Here is a 16,413-nt window from a genome sequence, read left to right as displayed (position 1 = left end):
TGGGAAAGTTATGAAATGTCCCATAAATGTCTGTTCTGATCTAAGGATCTAGGCTTTTCGTTAAGATGAATCTGTGCTGCACTTTATGTACACGCTCAGTAGATAGGCAGTGCTGTGGGGTCTGAGTCTTTGCGTTTGAGCCATTGATATTGAGGAGTCGGAGGTTTGGCTTACCGACTTCACAGCCCTTTGATAATAAAGGATATGATGGTGCTCCGGGGGATCATCAGAGATTTGGATTTTTTTTTTTTAATAACCCAACCCTGATTTGCACTTAACAGCTTTGTCCCTGACTTGTTTGGAGATCTCCTTGGTCTTCATGGTGTTTGGTTAGTGGTGCCTCTTGCTTAATGGTGTTGCAGCCTCTGTGGCCTTTCAGAAAAGGTTGTGTATATACTGACAGACCATGTGACACTTAGATTGCACATAGGTGGACTTCCTTTCACCAAGCATGTGACATATGAAGGGAATTGCTTTGCACCTGAAATTTTTAGTGGCTTCATAGCAAAAGGGGTGAATACATATGCCAAGTTTTAGCTATTTGATCCCATAAATTAAAATTATTCTTAGATTTTTCTCACTTCACGAACTTGGACTATTCAGTGCTGATGCATCACACAAATCTGATTTCAAAAAGATAAAAACAAAGTTTGTAATGTAACAAAATAGGTAAAAAGCCAAGGGAGGTGAATACTTCTGCAAGCCAGTGTATGTATATATTATGTATGTATGTGTGTGACTCCTTAGCCAGCACTATATAGAGTGCACGGCCCACATTACATCTATTGCTGCCATCATTAAGGGGTTGGTTTTTTTTGTGTTTTTTTAAATGGCATGTTTTTTCCAGTTTTTGTACATTAAGGCTATGTGCACACGTCAGGATTTCTTGCCGAAATTTCCTGAACAAAACCGGACATTTTGTGCAAGAAATCCGCATGCGGATTTTTCCCTTCCCCCGTGACGGCACACCTGAGAGAGGGGATCCGCCCAGTCAGGACAGGAAACCCTACTGAAAATAAAAGGGCGGTACCTCTCTGCCGCTTCAGTTGGGTTTCCTGTCCTGACAGGGACCCTTGTGCTGAACACGGCGGTGATTCCACTTACCCAGGTCCCGTCCAGGCGTGGAAGAACAGGCAGCGCCTGTGCGTCGGAGTTCGGGTCCTGGATGCGCCGTCCGCGGGTCCTCCGGGTCTCTGCGTCCGAGCGGACGTTTGTGCAGCATGGTCGGAGGACCGGGTTCCTCCCCTCTCTGCCGGCATCCAGGTACGGCGGCCGCTTCCGGGTCACTCGTCTGACGTCACGCGCAAGGCACGCTGGGAATGGGCGTGCCCGTTTGACGTCGGGCGGGCGCCGGATCCAAGATGGCGGCGCCCATGAAGAAACGCCGGCCGGTGGAAGAGGACTCCGGCGGCATGACAGAGAAGGGGAGGGGCCACTATTGGGCACCGGAGAAGGCGGGGAGTGCAGTGGTCCCCCCATAAAAGGGTGTTGGACCACAGAAGACGCGCTCATGTCTAAAACTTCAGAATGGAAGTGGGACAACAGGAGCAGCAGCAGCAGCTGCCTTCACAGCAGCAGCAGCAGGAGCTCTCACCAGATGCCTTGCCGAGCCACTAGCATACCAGGAGCAGCCGCTCAAGTGGTAGGAACAGCAGTCGTCCTGTCCGGCAAGATTCGTTGGCGTCCAGGAGGGACGCTTCACGTGCATCTGTCCAGCCTCCAAAAACGGTACCCTTGATTGTCGGTGGTGGTGAGTGATCTACGTGAATGTATCCCAGATGGTAACAGGGTCCATTTTTTCTGTTTTGATCACTAGGGGTCCAGGAAAGCTAGCGGTAAAACAAAGAACCGAGTGTGTGCCCTTTGTAAAGACCCGCTTGCAGTTCAGTGGCAGAAGGATCTCTGTGCTAACTGCATTAGTAAAACTATACAAGAAGAGACCCCTAATTTCGCCACTAGCCTTAAAGCCATAATACAGGCTGAAATAAGACTCCTTAAAATTGGCCCTTAAAGAACCGAGAAGGAGAAGCCGTAAGGCATCTACAGAGTCAGATGCCTCTCAGAGACAGGGGAGTCATAAAACATCCCAATCTCCCTCTACCTCCTCGGCCTCTGTCCAGTCTTCAGTTTCCTCCTCGGACAGTGATTCAGGAGGTCGTCCATGTTTTCCAACTGAGGACGTAGACAAATTAGTTAAAGCAGTTAGATCTGCAATGGGTCTTAAAGAGGAGAAGACACCTAGGTCACTAGAAGATGTCATGTTTGGTGGCTTAGAAGAAAGGAGGAAATGCACGTCTCCGGTTAATGCGAAGATAAAAGCATTAATTGAGAGAGAGTGGAAAAAACCTGAAAAAATGGGTTCTTTGCCCTCTTCATCCAAAAGGAGATATCCCTTTGAGGATAAAGACTCTGAATCCTGGGAAAAGATCCCTAAAATTGACGGAGCAGTAGCCAAATGTTTAAAAAGATCATCCCTTCCATTAGAAGACTCGGGTGTTCTTAAAGACCCGCTTGATAAAAAAGCAGATGGTTTTCTGAGACATATCTGGGAAGCCTCAGCGGGGGGCCTGAAGCCAGCAATTGCTGGAACATGTACGGCCCGTGCTCTAATGGTCTGGCTACAGCAGATAGAGGATCAGCTAAAAGACAAAGTACCCAGAACCGACATCCTTGCAAATATATCTTTAGTGCAAGGAGCAGCTGCCTTTTTGGCAGACTCTTCTGCGGATTCCGCAAGGCTAACGGCCAGAGCAGCGGGCTTGTCTAATGCGGCAAGAGGAGCCCTTTGGCTCAAAGGTTGTCCGGGGGATTTGCCATCTAAACACAAGTTGTGCTCCATTCCATGTGACGGCCAACTTCTCTTTGGGAAAAAACTTGAAGACATCCTGGAACATGCAGGAGATAAAAAGAAAGTTTTTCCCAATATCCCTTAAGAGTCCAAAAAAACTTTTTTTCGGAGGAGAAGATATAATAGAGGTCACCCCCCAGGGGAGAGAAAAAACTGGGACTTTAAACATATAGCCCGATCCTCTCTTATTCTTAAAGGGCCCTCTACATCATCAAGAAAATCCCCCCAATGACATTACGCCAGAAGTGGGAGGAAGACTCTCCCTCTTCTTTCCGGCCTGGATAAATATCTCCCCCAGTACCTGGGTCATAAATATTATCAAAAACGGCCTGAAAATAAAATTCATCTATCCACCCAGACGAAACTTAATAACTCCCCGAAGAAAGTCCCAGCAGGAACAATCTGCCCTAGAAACCGAGGTCTTGGGACTTATCCACAAAAAGGTTCTTCAGGAGGTCCCGGTTCAGGAGGAAGGAGACGGGTTTTACTCCCCCCTCTTCTTAATCCAAAAACCGGATGGTTCTTGGAGAACTATTATAAATCTAAGGAAGCTCAACCAATCTATAGAGAACTACTCTTTTTCAAGATGGAGTCTATAAACACGACCATAAAACTTCTCTTCCAACACTGCTTCATGGCAGTAATAGACTTAAAAGATGCGTACTACCATATACCAATACATCAGGAATATCAGAAATACTTGAGAGTAGCTCTCTATATTCAGAATCCGGTAAAGCATTATCAATACACAGCCCTTCTGTTTGGTCTGTCTACAGCCCCCAGGGTTTTCACCAAAGTAATGGTGGAAGTAATGTCATACCTCCGGTCCCGGGATGTAGTCATTGTCCCATAACTGGATGACTTCCTTGTAATAGGGAGGTCATAGTCCCACTGCACTCATCAAGTATCAGTATTAACATCAACTCTAATGGAACTGGGTTGGTTAATAAATATCCCCAAGTCAAGACTGCTGCCAGTAAAATTACAGTCCTTCCTGGGGTTTATACTAGACTCCGTTCGTCAGCTCTGCCTGCTTCCAGAAAACAAAGTAGACAAGATAATAAACCTGGCCAGTACAGCAATACGTCAGCTGACAATGACTCTGAGAAAGGCGATGTCCCTACTAGGCTCGTTGACATCGTGTATTCCGGCAGTAGAATGGGCACAATTCCACCTAAGACAACTACAGTGGGAAGTTCTCTCAGCTCAAAGACTGTTAAGAGGGCATTTAGAAGGAAATCTATGTCTCTCCCTGGGCGTAAGGGATTCCCTAGTTTGGTGGACTGTGGAAGACCACCTGACAATGGGGGTCCGGTGGCAAAATCCGGTCAAAGACATCATCACGACCGACGCAAGTGGTACAGGTTGGGGGGCTCACCTGAGGTCTCTGTACAAGGAACCTGGTCCATACGAGAAAAAAACTATGGGTGAAACGAAAAAGAGCTATGGGCAGTAGAGAAAGCCCCAAGACATTTTCTTCCTTTGCTCCAGGGTCGCCATACTCTAATCCTGACGGACAATTGAGCAGTGGTGGCGTATGTCAATCATCGGGGGGGGGGGGGGGGACGAGGTCCAAAGGCCTCATGGAAGCATCAAATCTACTCTTTCAATTAGCAGAACAACACCTGTCATCTGTCGGCGCTGCACATCAAAGGCATAGAAAACACTCAAGCGGACTTCCTGAGTCGCAGAGGCTTAAGGCAGGGGGAATGGTCCCTAAACCCCCAGATATTTCAACAACTAGTCCAAGCCTGGGGCACACCAGAAATAGACTTGTTTGCCAACTCTCACAACAGGAAAGTCAGAAAGTTCTTCTCCTTGAATCCAAGAGAACATCCCTTCGCAGTAGATGCCCTACTGATACCCTGGAAGTTCTCTCTGGACTACGCATTCCCCCCAATAGTGATGATTCCAGCTGTGATCCGGAAGATCAGAGAGGATCAGGCAAAAATTTTCATAGCTCCATTTTGGCCAAGGAGACCATGGTTCTCCCTTCTAAGGCAGATGTCGGTAACAGACCCATGGATACTGCCAGAGGTTCCGGACCTGCTAACCCAGGGCCCAGTGAGCCACTCTCAGGTGAAGGGCTTCCATCTGGCAGCCTGGAATTTGAGAGGGCGTTACTAAGTCGCCAAGGGTTCTCACCAGGTTTAATCTCCACTCTGTTGAAAAGCAGAAAACCCATAACCTCTAGGATCTATGGTAGGACATGGAAAAAATTTCTTAACTTCCTGGGTGAACCATTGGGGGAGGTGGCTCCAGTGGGTCCTATCCTAGAATTTCTGCAAGCAGGATTACATCTTGGGTTAGCAACCAGCACCCTTAGGGTACCATCTCACAGTGGCACTTTTGTCGCTACGACGGTACGATCCGTGACGTTCCAGCGATATCCATACGATATCGCTGTGTCTGACACGCAGCAGCGATCAGGGACCCTGCTGAGAATCGTACGTCGTAGCAGATCGTTTGGAACTTTCTTTCGTCGCTGGATCTCCCGCTGTCATCGCTGGATCGTTGCGTGTGACAGCGATCCAGCGATGCGTTCGCTTGTAACCAGGGTAAACATCAGGTTACTAAGCGCAGGGCCGCGCTTAGTAACCCGATGTTTACCGTGGTTACCAGCGTAAAAGTAAAAAAAACCAAACAGTACATACTCACATTCCGGTGTCTGTCCCCCGGCGTTCTGCTTCTCTGCACTGTGAGCGCCGGCCAGCCGGAAAGCGAGCACAGCTGTGCTTTCCGGCTGGCGCAGACACAGTGCAGAGAAGCAGAACGCCGGGGGACAGACACCGGAATGTGAGTATGTACGTTTTTTTTTTTTTTACTTTTACGCTGGTAACCACGGTAAACATCGGGTTACTAAGCGCGGCCCTGCGCTTAGTAACCCGATGTTTACCCTGGTTACCCGGGGACTTCGGCATCGTTGGTCGCTGGAGAGCTGACTGTGTGACAGCTCCCCAGCGACCACACAACCACTTACCAACGATCATGGCCAGGTCGTATCGCTGGTCGTGATCGTTGGTAAATCGTTATGTGAGACGGTACCCTTAAAGTTCAGGTTTCAGCCTTTGGGGCCCTGTATAACTGTAATCTTCAAATAGATGGGTTTCACGATTCATAAAATCTTGTAGTAGATCTCGGCCGGTCGTTATCCCAAAAATCCCTCCTTGGGATCTAAATTTAGTCTTAGAAGCCCTAACTAAATTCCCTTTTGAGCCCTTGCAGGAGTTATCACCTAAGTTACTTACCCTTAAAACAGTTTTACTAGTAGCCTTAACTTCGGCACGTAGGGTAAGTGATTTACAGGCCCTGTCAATATGCCCTCCTTATACTCAGGTTTTTGATGACAGGATTGTTCTAAGACCGGACCCGGCTTATCTCCCCAAGGTGGTTCAAAAGTTCCATAGGAGTCAAGAGATTACTTTACCATCATTCTGTAGTAATCCTAAAAATCCAGAGGAACAAAAGTTCCACATGTTAGATGTGAGAAGATCTATGTTACAATACATATCTATGACTAGTCAGTGGAGGAAAGACCAAACCCTATTCATAGCCTTTCAGGGTAGCAAAAGAGGGTGTGGGGTAGCTAAAAGTACTATTGCTAGATGGATTAGGGAGGCCATTAGTTTATCCTACTCTGCGGGTGGCACTCCGGTTCCTGAAGGCATCAAGGCTCACTCCACCAGAGCCGTGGCTACCTCCTGGGCAGAAAAGGCTGAGGTATCAATTGATCAAATTTGCAAGGCCGCTACCTGGTCCTCACCCTCAACTTTTTTCAAGCACTACCGGCTAGATCTTTCTTCCTCTGCTGACCTAACCTTTGGTAGAAGGGTACTACAAGCGGTGGTCCCTCCCTAAGGTTTCATTCTACAAAAGTCTCTCAGGTGTGCCGTCATGGGGGAAGGGAAAACACCAAGGTTACTTACTGGTAGCCGTTTTTTCCGGAACCCATGACGGCACCCGTATATTCCCCCCCCCCCCCCCCCCCTTTATCACCCCTTCGGTGTGCACTATTGTTTTGGGTGTGTTTAGTTAATATAATGTGGTGTTGGATTGCCATGTGTACTAACCAGGGGGGCCTCTCATGCTCTGAAAACCAACTGAAGCGACAGAGAGGTACCGCCCTTTTATTTTCAGTAGGGTTTCCTGTCCTGACTGGGCGGATCCCTCTCAGGTGTGCAGTCATGGGTTCCGGAAAAACCGGCTACCAGTAAGTAACCTTGGTGTTTTTGCTGTTTTTTTGTGCCCTTTCTTTGCACGTTTTTTCCAGAGCTTCCCAATGTGTTAAAATAGCGGGAAAAAACGCAAAAAATCCGCAAAATTAACATGCTGCGTTTTTTACCGCGATGTGTTTTTTTCACGGGAAAAAAAAATGCATCATGTGCACAAAAATTGCAGAATGCATTAAAAATGATGGGATGCTTATGTATGCTTTTTTTTAAGCGTTTTTCCCGCCGAAAACCGCCGAAAAAAGCGCGAAAAATCCTGAACGTGTTCACATAGCCTAAATGTCCACTTAAATCTTTGCTGAATTGATAGGTTGGTTCTTAAGTGGGGTAAATTTACACACAAAGCATTGGTTTCTAATACCATCCCCCCCCCCCCCCCCAGATGGTCCTTTTCGGATGGGTAGGGGGCGTACACATTTGGAGACAGTTATCAAAATTGCTACAAGGGAAGGTTGGATGTGTTATCCATAAAAAGAGATTCCACCTTTTATTTCCAGAGGCCCTTGTATGGAATAATAGCCTTTCAGTTCACCTTGAAAGCCTTTAGTTTTCATAAAGAGCAGTTGTAGGGTTTTTCCCCCAAAATTTTGGTAATGGCTTCAAGCATGTTCTTGCCCATTTTAATAATGGCTGTGGCTTTCTTTTTTTGTGAATTAACATGTAGGTAACAGTGCTTGATGAACTGAATTTATGCAGTTAAAGGGTAACCGCCATTGTAGTTAAACCAATAGTATGCATGAAAATAGGTTACTTTGTATTATCAGAAAAATCTGCTTCTTTCTCCACCAGAACTGATCGATCTTTCAGTCCAGGGGTTAAATTTGTGTTTAATGAAGACAAACTTTCCCATTACTGAGAGATGACGATTAGGTTCTTTGGGAAGTTACTGGAGAAAGATGCCGGCATTCTGCTGAATGTTCTTGTCTGCTCCTATCTCCAGAATGGGAACATCTGTATTCCCTGAAGACATATTTTACCTGTGACTTCAGATCTTTGAGACATAATAAAAGTGGATTTCTCTAATAAAGTATATTACAAGGTCTTCTTTTCAAGTGTACTATTGGTTAATATAAAAAAAGTGACTCTTTCAGGTAATCGATACTAATTTGGGGCTTTGTCCAAACCTTGGCTTTTCCTGATATTTTAGCTTCCCCTGTAATACCCCATGGTTATATGACTGTGTCCAAGTACTGCCGCCTGGGCATTCACGTGTGTCTTGTATAAAGCAAAGCTGGTCATAGACGTATGATGGAAATAAGTCTGACCTGGAACACTGTTCAGGGATCATTTCCTAAACTAGCCCACCTGTTTCATTCTCCAACCGTCTATTCTCTGTGTCAGAAGAGTGCCAAGACCATATTGATCTTCTCGAAGAGATTTGTCAGCTCTTGTAAAGTGTATTTTGGTAAATACTTGTCCAATTCTCAAGCATCTACTGTGACGTGCATTGCTTCTATTGTTCCCCTTCTTAGCCGGATGGGTGTAACTAAGTTGTGGATGTGTCCTTTCACTATCTGATATTGACCAATCATTGACTGTGGACGTCTCCGCTTTGCAAAAGGGAAAAGTAATTTTTAGGCTACGTTCACATTTGCGTTGTGCGCCGCAGCGTCGGCGCCGCAACGCACAACGCAAATAAAAACGCAGCAAAACGCATGCACAACGCTGCGTTTTGCGCCGCATGCGTAGTTTTTTTCATTGAATTTGGACGCAGCAAAAATGCAACTTGCTGCGTCCTCTGCGCCCCGACGCGGGCGCCGCAGCGACGCATGCGGCGCAAAACGCAAGTGCGCCGCATGTCCATGCGCCCCCATGTTAAATATAGGGGCGCATGACGCATGCGGCGCCGCTGCGGCGCCCGACGCTGCGACGAGGACCGCAAATGTGAACGTAGCCTTAGATGTCAGTGTATTCATATGTTTAGAGAAAAAACAGAAGAATAGCAAGAAACAGAATTCCTAAAAGTTGCTCCGGAATTGGTTCATACGAGTATTGACTAAAATAAGTGTGTCCAGAAAGCTTTAGCTGGTGGTCAGTTTTGGAAAGTTGCCAGTGCTTTTTACAAGGAATGCTAAACTACCATAAAAACGCAAGGACTGACCCAGGCTTACAATTCAGTATGGCTTCTATATGAATCTGAAAAACACGCATTTTACCATCTTTATTGTCTTTTTCTTTTAGATGTTACCTGACCTGAAAGCAGACAACCAGCGGTTAAAGGATGAGAATGGCGCCTTAATCAGAGTTATAAGCAAACTTTCCAAATAAATGGCTCCGACAGCAGCAATTTCCCGGCATTGCACACAAGTTACTCCAGTGGACCATTACATGGCAGTCACTGGATATGTGGGGGGCAAACTACTTGGCGACTGCAACGTTCAGATATCCTGCCAAACTCCCTCTTTATTTTTTTTTATTTTTTTGTACAGAAATCTTTGTTTTGTATTAAAGTGTGGCTGCTGGGGAGATAAATGACTATGAATTCTTGTTTACAGTGACATCGTGCAAGGAAAGTGTTCAAGGCCAGATGCCTCCTGTATTTAACCAGTAAGCCTTAGTTGTACATAAGCCTTTTGCAATCCAAAAGCTTTCTGCTATTACAAAAGACAGCTACTACACAGTTTATGTTGTGCCACAGACGAGACCTTTCCCTTCACGTTTTTTTTTTTTTTATTACTTTTGTGTAACTGAGGTTTTAACTGCGTTTGCCATCTGTTTTTTTTCATGCACTGTTTATAGGCTGTTTTATTGCAGAAACTGCCAGTGGCTTTATCAAGCCCAAACTGGCAAGACTTGGTGGAATATGTATTTCAGCAGATGACAGTCCAAAAATTAATGTATTGGTTTACAGCACCAAGGCACCATTTTTTTTTTCTTGTACTGCATATATTTGACTACTCTTCTATTAGTTGGGGCAGTTGAATTTATCGTTTTGTGCATTTTCTCAGTGGAAAACTAGGTATGGTCCCCCTCGCTCTCCATTCTTTTTATAAGAAGGCTTCAATGAGCTTTTCAGTACTGTAGCTTTCGCTCATTTTAGCAGGTACTGAGTGCGTGTGTATATATTTGTGTGCGTGCGTGTATATAACTATATATAGATATGCTACCATATGTCTATATATACGTATACATGGAGAATCCTTATTGTCTTTCCATACCACTGTGTGGCATGCCTAGCTTGGCCTCTCTGCAACGTCTGTTACTCCAGGTCAAAGAATGTTCCTGAATAGTGATCTTAATAAAGTTCAGTCATTTTATGATATCTTGTCTGTTTTACAGAGGCGTGACTTCAATTGTAGCTGTTGAGAAAAAAAAAAATCTGTTATTTTCTTAAGTCACAATTCTTATTAAACTCCTATTATTATTTCACTACATTTCATGTTTCCTTGAGTACTGTTAATATCATTAGTGCTAGCCAGAGTGAAGTCACTATGCTTATACTCCTAACATGCACTCTGTTGTGTAAATGCACTGTTGCCATGTCAGAAGGCATGTAATTTTAATACCACCATCATATCATTTTCTAAATTTCCGTGGCCTTTTTGCAGAAAGTAACCAATATTATAAATATGTATGTGTATACGGCTAAGTGAGTTGATGCTTTCTTGTGTTTTTTTTTTTTTGTTTTGTTTTGTTCGCTTTTATATTTTCACTGACCCATGAACAGTGTAATACTGGCACATGAATCTAATCCACTGAAAAAGCTTGGTAATTAAAACAAAACTGTAAATTGTAAAGCTTGCAGCCGCTATTGTAATGTTGACTATAATGTATACTATATTAAATGTGAATTTGTATCCCTTTAATTTGCAAAACAAAAAAAAGGTCATTGTGATCTACTGCCTATATTTTGTGGGTTTTGTTTTCTTTTGGGTATCCAAACTTTATGTCCTCCTGTTGGTTCCTATGTTTTATGGAGATACACAGCCTCTCTTTTACTGCCAAGCTCAGGATTCTTGACTTTTAAGGTACAAAGATAGTTTGTGGGATTTTGTTATATTCATTTAATATGTATGTGGGGTGTTAGGGATTTGCATCTTGAGGATGCAGATCAGTAAAAAAACAAAACCAATCTGTGCAGCTGATATGGCTGTCTGGAGATGCAAGTTTAATTATTGTGGACTGTACTTGGTAAAGCTTGGGTGTCTGTGAAGAATGATGAAATATATTTCTAATTTAGTATTTTATATTTAGGTTATTTATTCTTTATCTGAAACAGATTGGCTACTGTGCTACATTGATTTTATTGGTAGTACTGAGCAGGCTCTGTATCTGCATGAAACTAGTAACAAACCTAATCTTTTGGAGAAAAGTGTATTTTGACATATACAAATAAAAATGAATTAAAGTATTTTAACTGTGTGCATCACCATGTTAGCTTTCTTAATACTGAGCTTTAAAATGCTTGTTAGCCTCTGCATAGTACAAGCCTGGATCAAGTCACGCTCATTTCTACAAATTTATCATGAAATCCATATAGGACAAGCAAAGATATGAAATATTTTGCTGATTACACAAGGTAAGTACAAATGCACACCATAAGTTTCAGATTTATATTTTTAAAATACTTATAATACCATGTAGAATATCTTTACACTTCACAAATAATGGCTACTTTGTGTTGGTATGTCACATAATTCCAATAAAATACATTTGTTTGTGGGTGTAACATTAAAAAATATGGAAAATTTCTTGGGCTATAAATACTTTTTCAGGGCATTGTAAGCCATAATGCTGGTGCATTGCTAAGCATATTAAAACTATAACAAGAGAAAACAATAAGTGAGACCTTATGGTAATCTGGTTGCTGTCACTACTTCTATGTTCACCTATCGAAGGACAGCCTAGCCTGACATTCACTGGGGAAGCCAAGGGATACATCCCAGATGTTTGGCTAGCAGATAGCAGACCACATCTACAGGAGGGAACAAATGTCAAAGTATTGCATATAACTTGCCCTTGGATTAACTATTTTCTATACTCATGTTACTGAAAAGGGCTCCCCACTCTGTAATTCTGGATCTTTGAAAACCCTGGTTTATTTATTTATTTTTAAGTGAGGTATAAGTTCACACTAGGCGTTTTTGCTGCATTTTTTTCTGCTGCAAAACCTGCACTCAAAATGTGTAGATGCATATTTTGGTGTGTTTTTCAGGATCTCAAAGCTCAGCTTTGCTTCCACCTTAGAAGCATGAACACGGGTCACCAATACTAGACATATGTCACTGGAAAAATACACATACAAATATAACTGCTGAGGGAAATGAATTGGTTTGAAATTTACCCAAGACCCTGGCAGTGCATGTAGGACACTTTTTAACTTTCACACTTTGCTCAGCCATGGAGTTGCTCACGCATTGTGCAGTCTCACACCTCTGTCAGCCACAGGCTGACAAAATGAAAAAAAAAAACAAAACGTGCAAGTACAGCAGTATATGAAACGGATTTTTCCAAATTTACCATCTTGTCTTGGACACCTGAGGTGGCAGTTTGGATTAGTACAGTTTAATGAAATCTGTGATAAACATTGGCCCAAAAAGGTGTGAAATTAATTGTTCAATTTCACACCTTTGTGGGTCAATGTTTATCACAGATTTCATTAAACTGTACTAATCCAAACTGCCAACTCAGGTGTCCAAGACAAGATGGTAAATTTGGAAAAATCCGTTTCATATACTGCTGTATTTGCGTTTTTTTCTTTTTTTTCCATTTTGTCAGCATTGTTTTCAATGGGTGAAAAATGCTGGAAAAAAAAAAACACTGAAAGTGACATGCTCTGTCCAAAAAAAAAAAGCAAAAAAAAAAAGTGCAACACACAATACTGATGACAGTGTGTGCATGAGACTTCTGAAATCTAATAGACATAACTGGTCCTGTAAAAAAGCAGCTGAAAATTAGCATAAAAAGCAGTAAAAATGCCTAGTGTGAACTTAGCCTTAACATTTTCCCAAGGGCAGAGCCTTCTGAATGGGTAGAGAATTAAGCCACTGCCAGACACCTCTAACAGATTCTCTTGGGTGAGCGTTAGAGGAGCGGGCACACTAAACTTCTTCCCTCCTTTATTTAAAAAAAAATACATGCATGTGTATATAAATTATTATTCCCCCTTCTCACACCATCAGGGGAACATATCTTCATACATTATATAGTTGTGGCTGGGCACGCACTTCTGCTGCAGAAATCCGATATTACATGGTGGTCATATCTCTGAATGGCTGTCTTAGCAATGTAATAGCGGCTAAAATTCATTTAAAAAGGTGTAAATGGAACCCAGGACATTAATATTTTTTTTAAGAGCAACATGGGAAACTATCCACCTATGCAAGTAAGTTTTAAATTTTATGTCTACAAAAAACAATTAATCCTTCTGAACTCAATGGAGCGATCATTTCTGAAGGAATATATGCAACTGGAAGAAGCGATTGGCGAAGATGTCAAAAAGTAACTTAATTTGATTTCATAGGAACTTAGAATTAATATATTACTATAGATTGATCGTGTTACGCATTACTGAACAGTCAGCTGGTTCATAAGTATCATTGTCACAGTTGTCTGAAAAAAGGATTGTACCTAAATATATTCGGACATCTTTTGATAGAGAATTTTGGATGTATGTAGTAAGTTATCGCTTATTGCCCTGCATGTTTAGCATGGGAAATTCGGAATGCTTTCCAGATTGTCCCATAGCTACTGCACAGGAATTATTCAGAAAGTAAAATTAGGCTTGTGTATACACTGCTCAAAAAAATAAAGGGAACACTAAAATCCCACATCCTAGATAGCACTGAATGAAATATTTCAGTTGTAAATCTTTATTCATTACATAGTGGAATGTGTTGAGAACAATAAAACATAAAAATGATCAATGTAAATCAAAATGAATATCCCATGGAGGTCTGGATTTGGAATGAAACTCAAAATCAAAGTGGAAAATGAAATTACAAGCTGATTCAACATCAGTGGAAATGCCTCAAGACCAGGAAATGATGCTCAGTAGTGTGTTGCCTCCATGTGCCTGTATGAACTCCCTACAAAGCCTAGGCATACTCCTGATGAGGCGGTGGATGGTCTCCTGAGGGTTCTCCTCCCAGACCTGAACTAAAGCATCCGCCAACTCCTGGACAGTCTGGTGCAACGTGACATTGGTGGATGGTGCGAGACATGATGCCCCAGATGTGTTCAATCGGATTCAGGTCTGGGGAACGGGTGGGGCCAGTCCATAGCTTCAATTCCTTCATCTTGCAGGAACTGCTGACACACTCCAGCCACATGAGGTCTGGCATTGTCCTGCATTAGGAGGAACCCAGGGCCAACCGCACCAGCATGTGGTCTCACAAGGGGTCTGAGGATCTCATCTGGGTACCTAATGGCAGTCAGGCTACCTGTGGCGAGCACATGGAGGGCTGTATGGCCATCCAAAGAAATTTCACCCCATGCAATCACTGACCCACTACCAAACCGGTCATGCTGAAGGATGTTACAGGCAGCAGATTGCTCTCCACGGCGTCTCCAGACTCTGTCACGGCTGTCACAAGTGCTCAGTGTGAACCTGCTTTCATCTGTGAAGAGCACAGGGCGCCAGTGGTGAATTTGCCAATCCTGGTGTTCTGTGGCAAATGCCAATCGTCCTGCACGGTGTTGGGCTGTTTGCACAACCCCATCTGTGGACGTCGGGCACTCAGACTATCCTCATGGAGTCTGTTTCTAACAGTTTGTGCAGACACATGTACATTTGTGGCCTACTGGAGGTCATTTTGCAGGGCTCTGGCACTGCTGCTCCTGTTCCTCCTTGCACAAAGGCTGAGGTAGCGGTCCTGCTGCTGGGTTGGCCCCCTCCACGTCTTCTGGTGTACTGGCCTGTCTCCTGGTGTACTGGCCTGTCTCCTGGTGTACTGGTCTGTCTCCTGGTGTACTGGTCTGTCTCCTGGTGTACTGGTCTGTCTCCTGGTGTACTGGCCTGTCTCCTGGTGTACTGGCCTGTCTCCTGATAGCGCCTCCAGCCTCTGGACACTGCTGACAGACACAGCAAGCCTTCTTGCAACAGCTCGCATTGATTGTCAAACAGTGTTGCTTCCTAAGTGGACAGTTTGATTTCACAGAAGTTTGATTTACTTGGAGTTATATTCTGTTGTTTAAGTGTTCCCATTATTTCTCCTGCGCCTCATTGGGGGACACAGGACCATGGGTGTTATGCTGCTGCCACTAGGAGGACACTAAGTAAACAGAAAGATTAACTCCTCCTCTGCAGTATACACCCCTTCACTGGCTACAATTCAACCAGTTCTTGCTTAGAGTCTGTAGGAGGCACTTGGGTCTGTTTTCAGACCCCAACTTTCTTATTTTAATTTTTATTTTTCTGTAAATTATTATTTTTTATTCAACGGAGTGAAGGGGGCGACGGATCCTTTTTATAGGGCCCTCTCTCCCCCAAACCAGCAACAGGCGAGCACGGCGAGTATACCTCCCCGTCCCTCTCCTGCGACGCTGGAGCACGCCAATTTTTACTGGGGCGACGGTTTCCATCTTTGTTCCCGATCTCCCTTCCCCCTGCAAGACGGCGAGTACATAGAGCCTGCTCTAATGTACCTCTCCGGGGGCCCGACAGACAAGGCCCACACTGCATGGCGTTGCACAAAAGGATTCCATGGTCTGACAGAAGAGGATGGAAGCTGAATGGATGGGAACTGCAACAGGATGGATGGAGCGTGCAGGTGACGGGGACCTGCATTACCGGAGGGCACTGTGAGTACACATCCCTCCTGCGCTCCGAAGCTCTATGGGGACAGACGCCGGCGGTACTTGTGCGGCAGAGTCCCTGGGGAGAGGCGCTGGGGGTCTGCGGTGGTCAGCGGCGCTCTGTTGCGGCCGCCGCGCATCGCCGGGCAGGCCGGAAATTTAGTCCCCGGCTTTTCAGCCGGAGTAGGCCGCAGTGGGCAGATCCCTCCCACGGCTGTAACCCTGCCCCCTATATCGGCGCTTCTCGTCTGGGACGAGAGGCGCCCTGCAGATCTCGGGGGCCATATTGTCATCTCTGCAAGGTGGCCCACGCTGACCTGGAACCGCCACGGCTACATTCCTCCCCGGGGACACTGGCACAGGACCGTGGGTAAGCTGCTTCAAGAAAGCTTAACCCTTTCCCTGCGTCTACTGCCCTGCTCTGTGTCTAAAGACACTGTCTCAATCCAAGGAGACTAAAAAGGGTAACAAGAAGCACAGTGTTTTTCACTGTATGTGCCACTTGCAATACGGCCCTGCCCCAAGCTCACAGTAACCCGTTGTGTGCGGATTGTGTCCCGACTTCTGTGCAGCCGCCGATGATGCCGCCGCCGTCGACCC

General features: G+C 44.6%; 1 protein-coding gene across 2 annotated transcripts in view; it reads left to right on the top strand.

Moving 5' to 3' along the window:
• PPP1R12A (protein phosphatase 1 regulatory subunit 12A) overlaps window positions 1-10,451 on the top strand; it is a 116,165-nt gene extending 105,714 nt beyond the window's left edge. For both annotated transcript variants that reach the window (XM_077265366.1, XM_077265367.1), the window contains one exon: window positions 9,259-10,451. In XM_077265366.1, coding sequence (XP_077121481.1) covers window positions 9,259-9,345 — 87 coding nt within the window. In that variant the 3' untranslated portion in view covers window positions 9,346-10,451. The remainder of the gene's footprint in view (window positions 1-9,258) is intronic.
• The last annotated feature ends 5,962 nt before the right edge of the window (window positions 10,452-16,413 follow it).

The sequence above is a fragment of the Ranitomeya variabilis genome, chromosome 5, assembly GCF_051348905.1.
Source record: "Ranitomeya variabilis isolate aRanVar5 chromosome 5, aRanVar5.hap1, whole genome shotgun sequence".
NCBI classification, from domain to species: domain Eukaryota; kingdom Metazoa; phylum Chordata; class Amphibia; order Anura; family Dendrobatidae; genus Ranitomeya; species Ranitomeya variabilis.
Note: the sequence above shows the minus strand (reverse complement) of the source record. Positions and strands in the feature narration are given on the sequence as shown.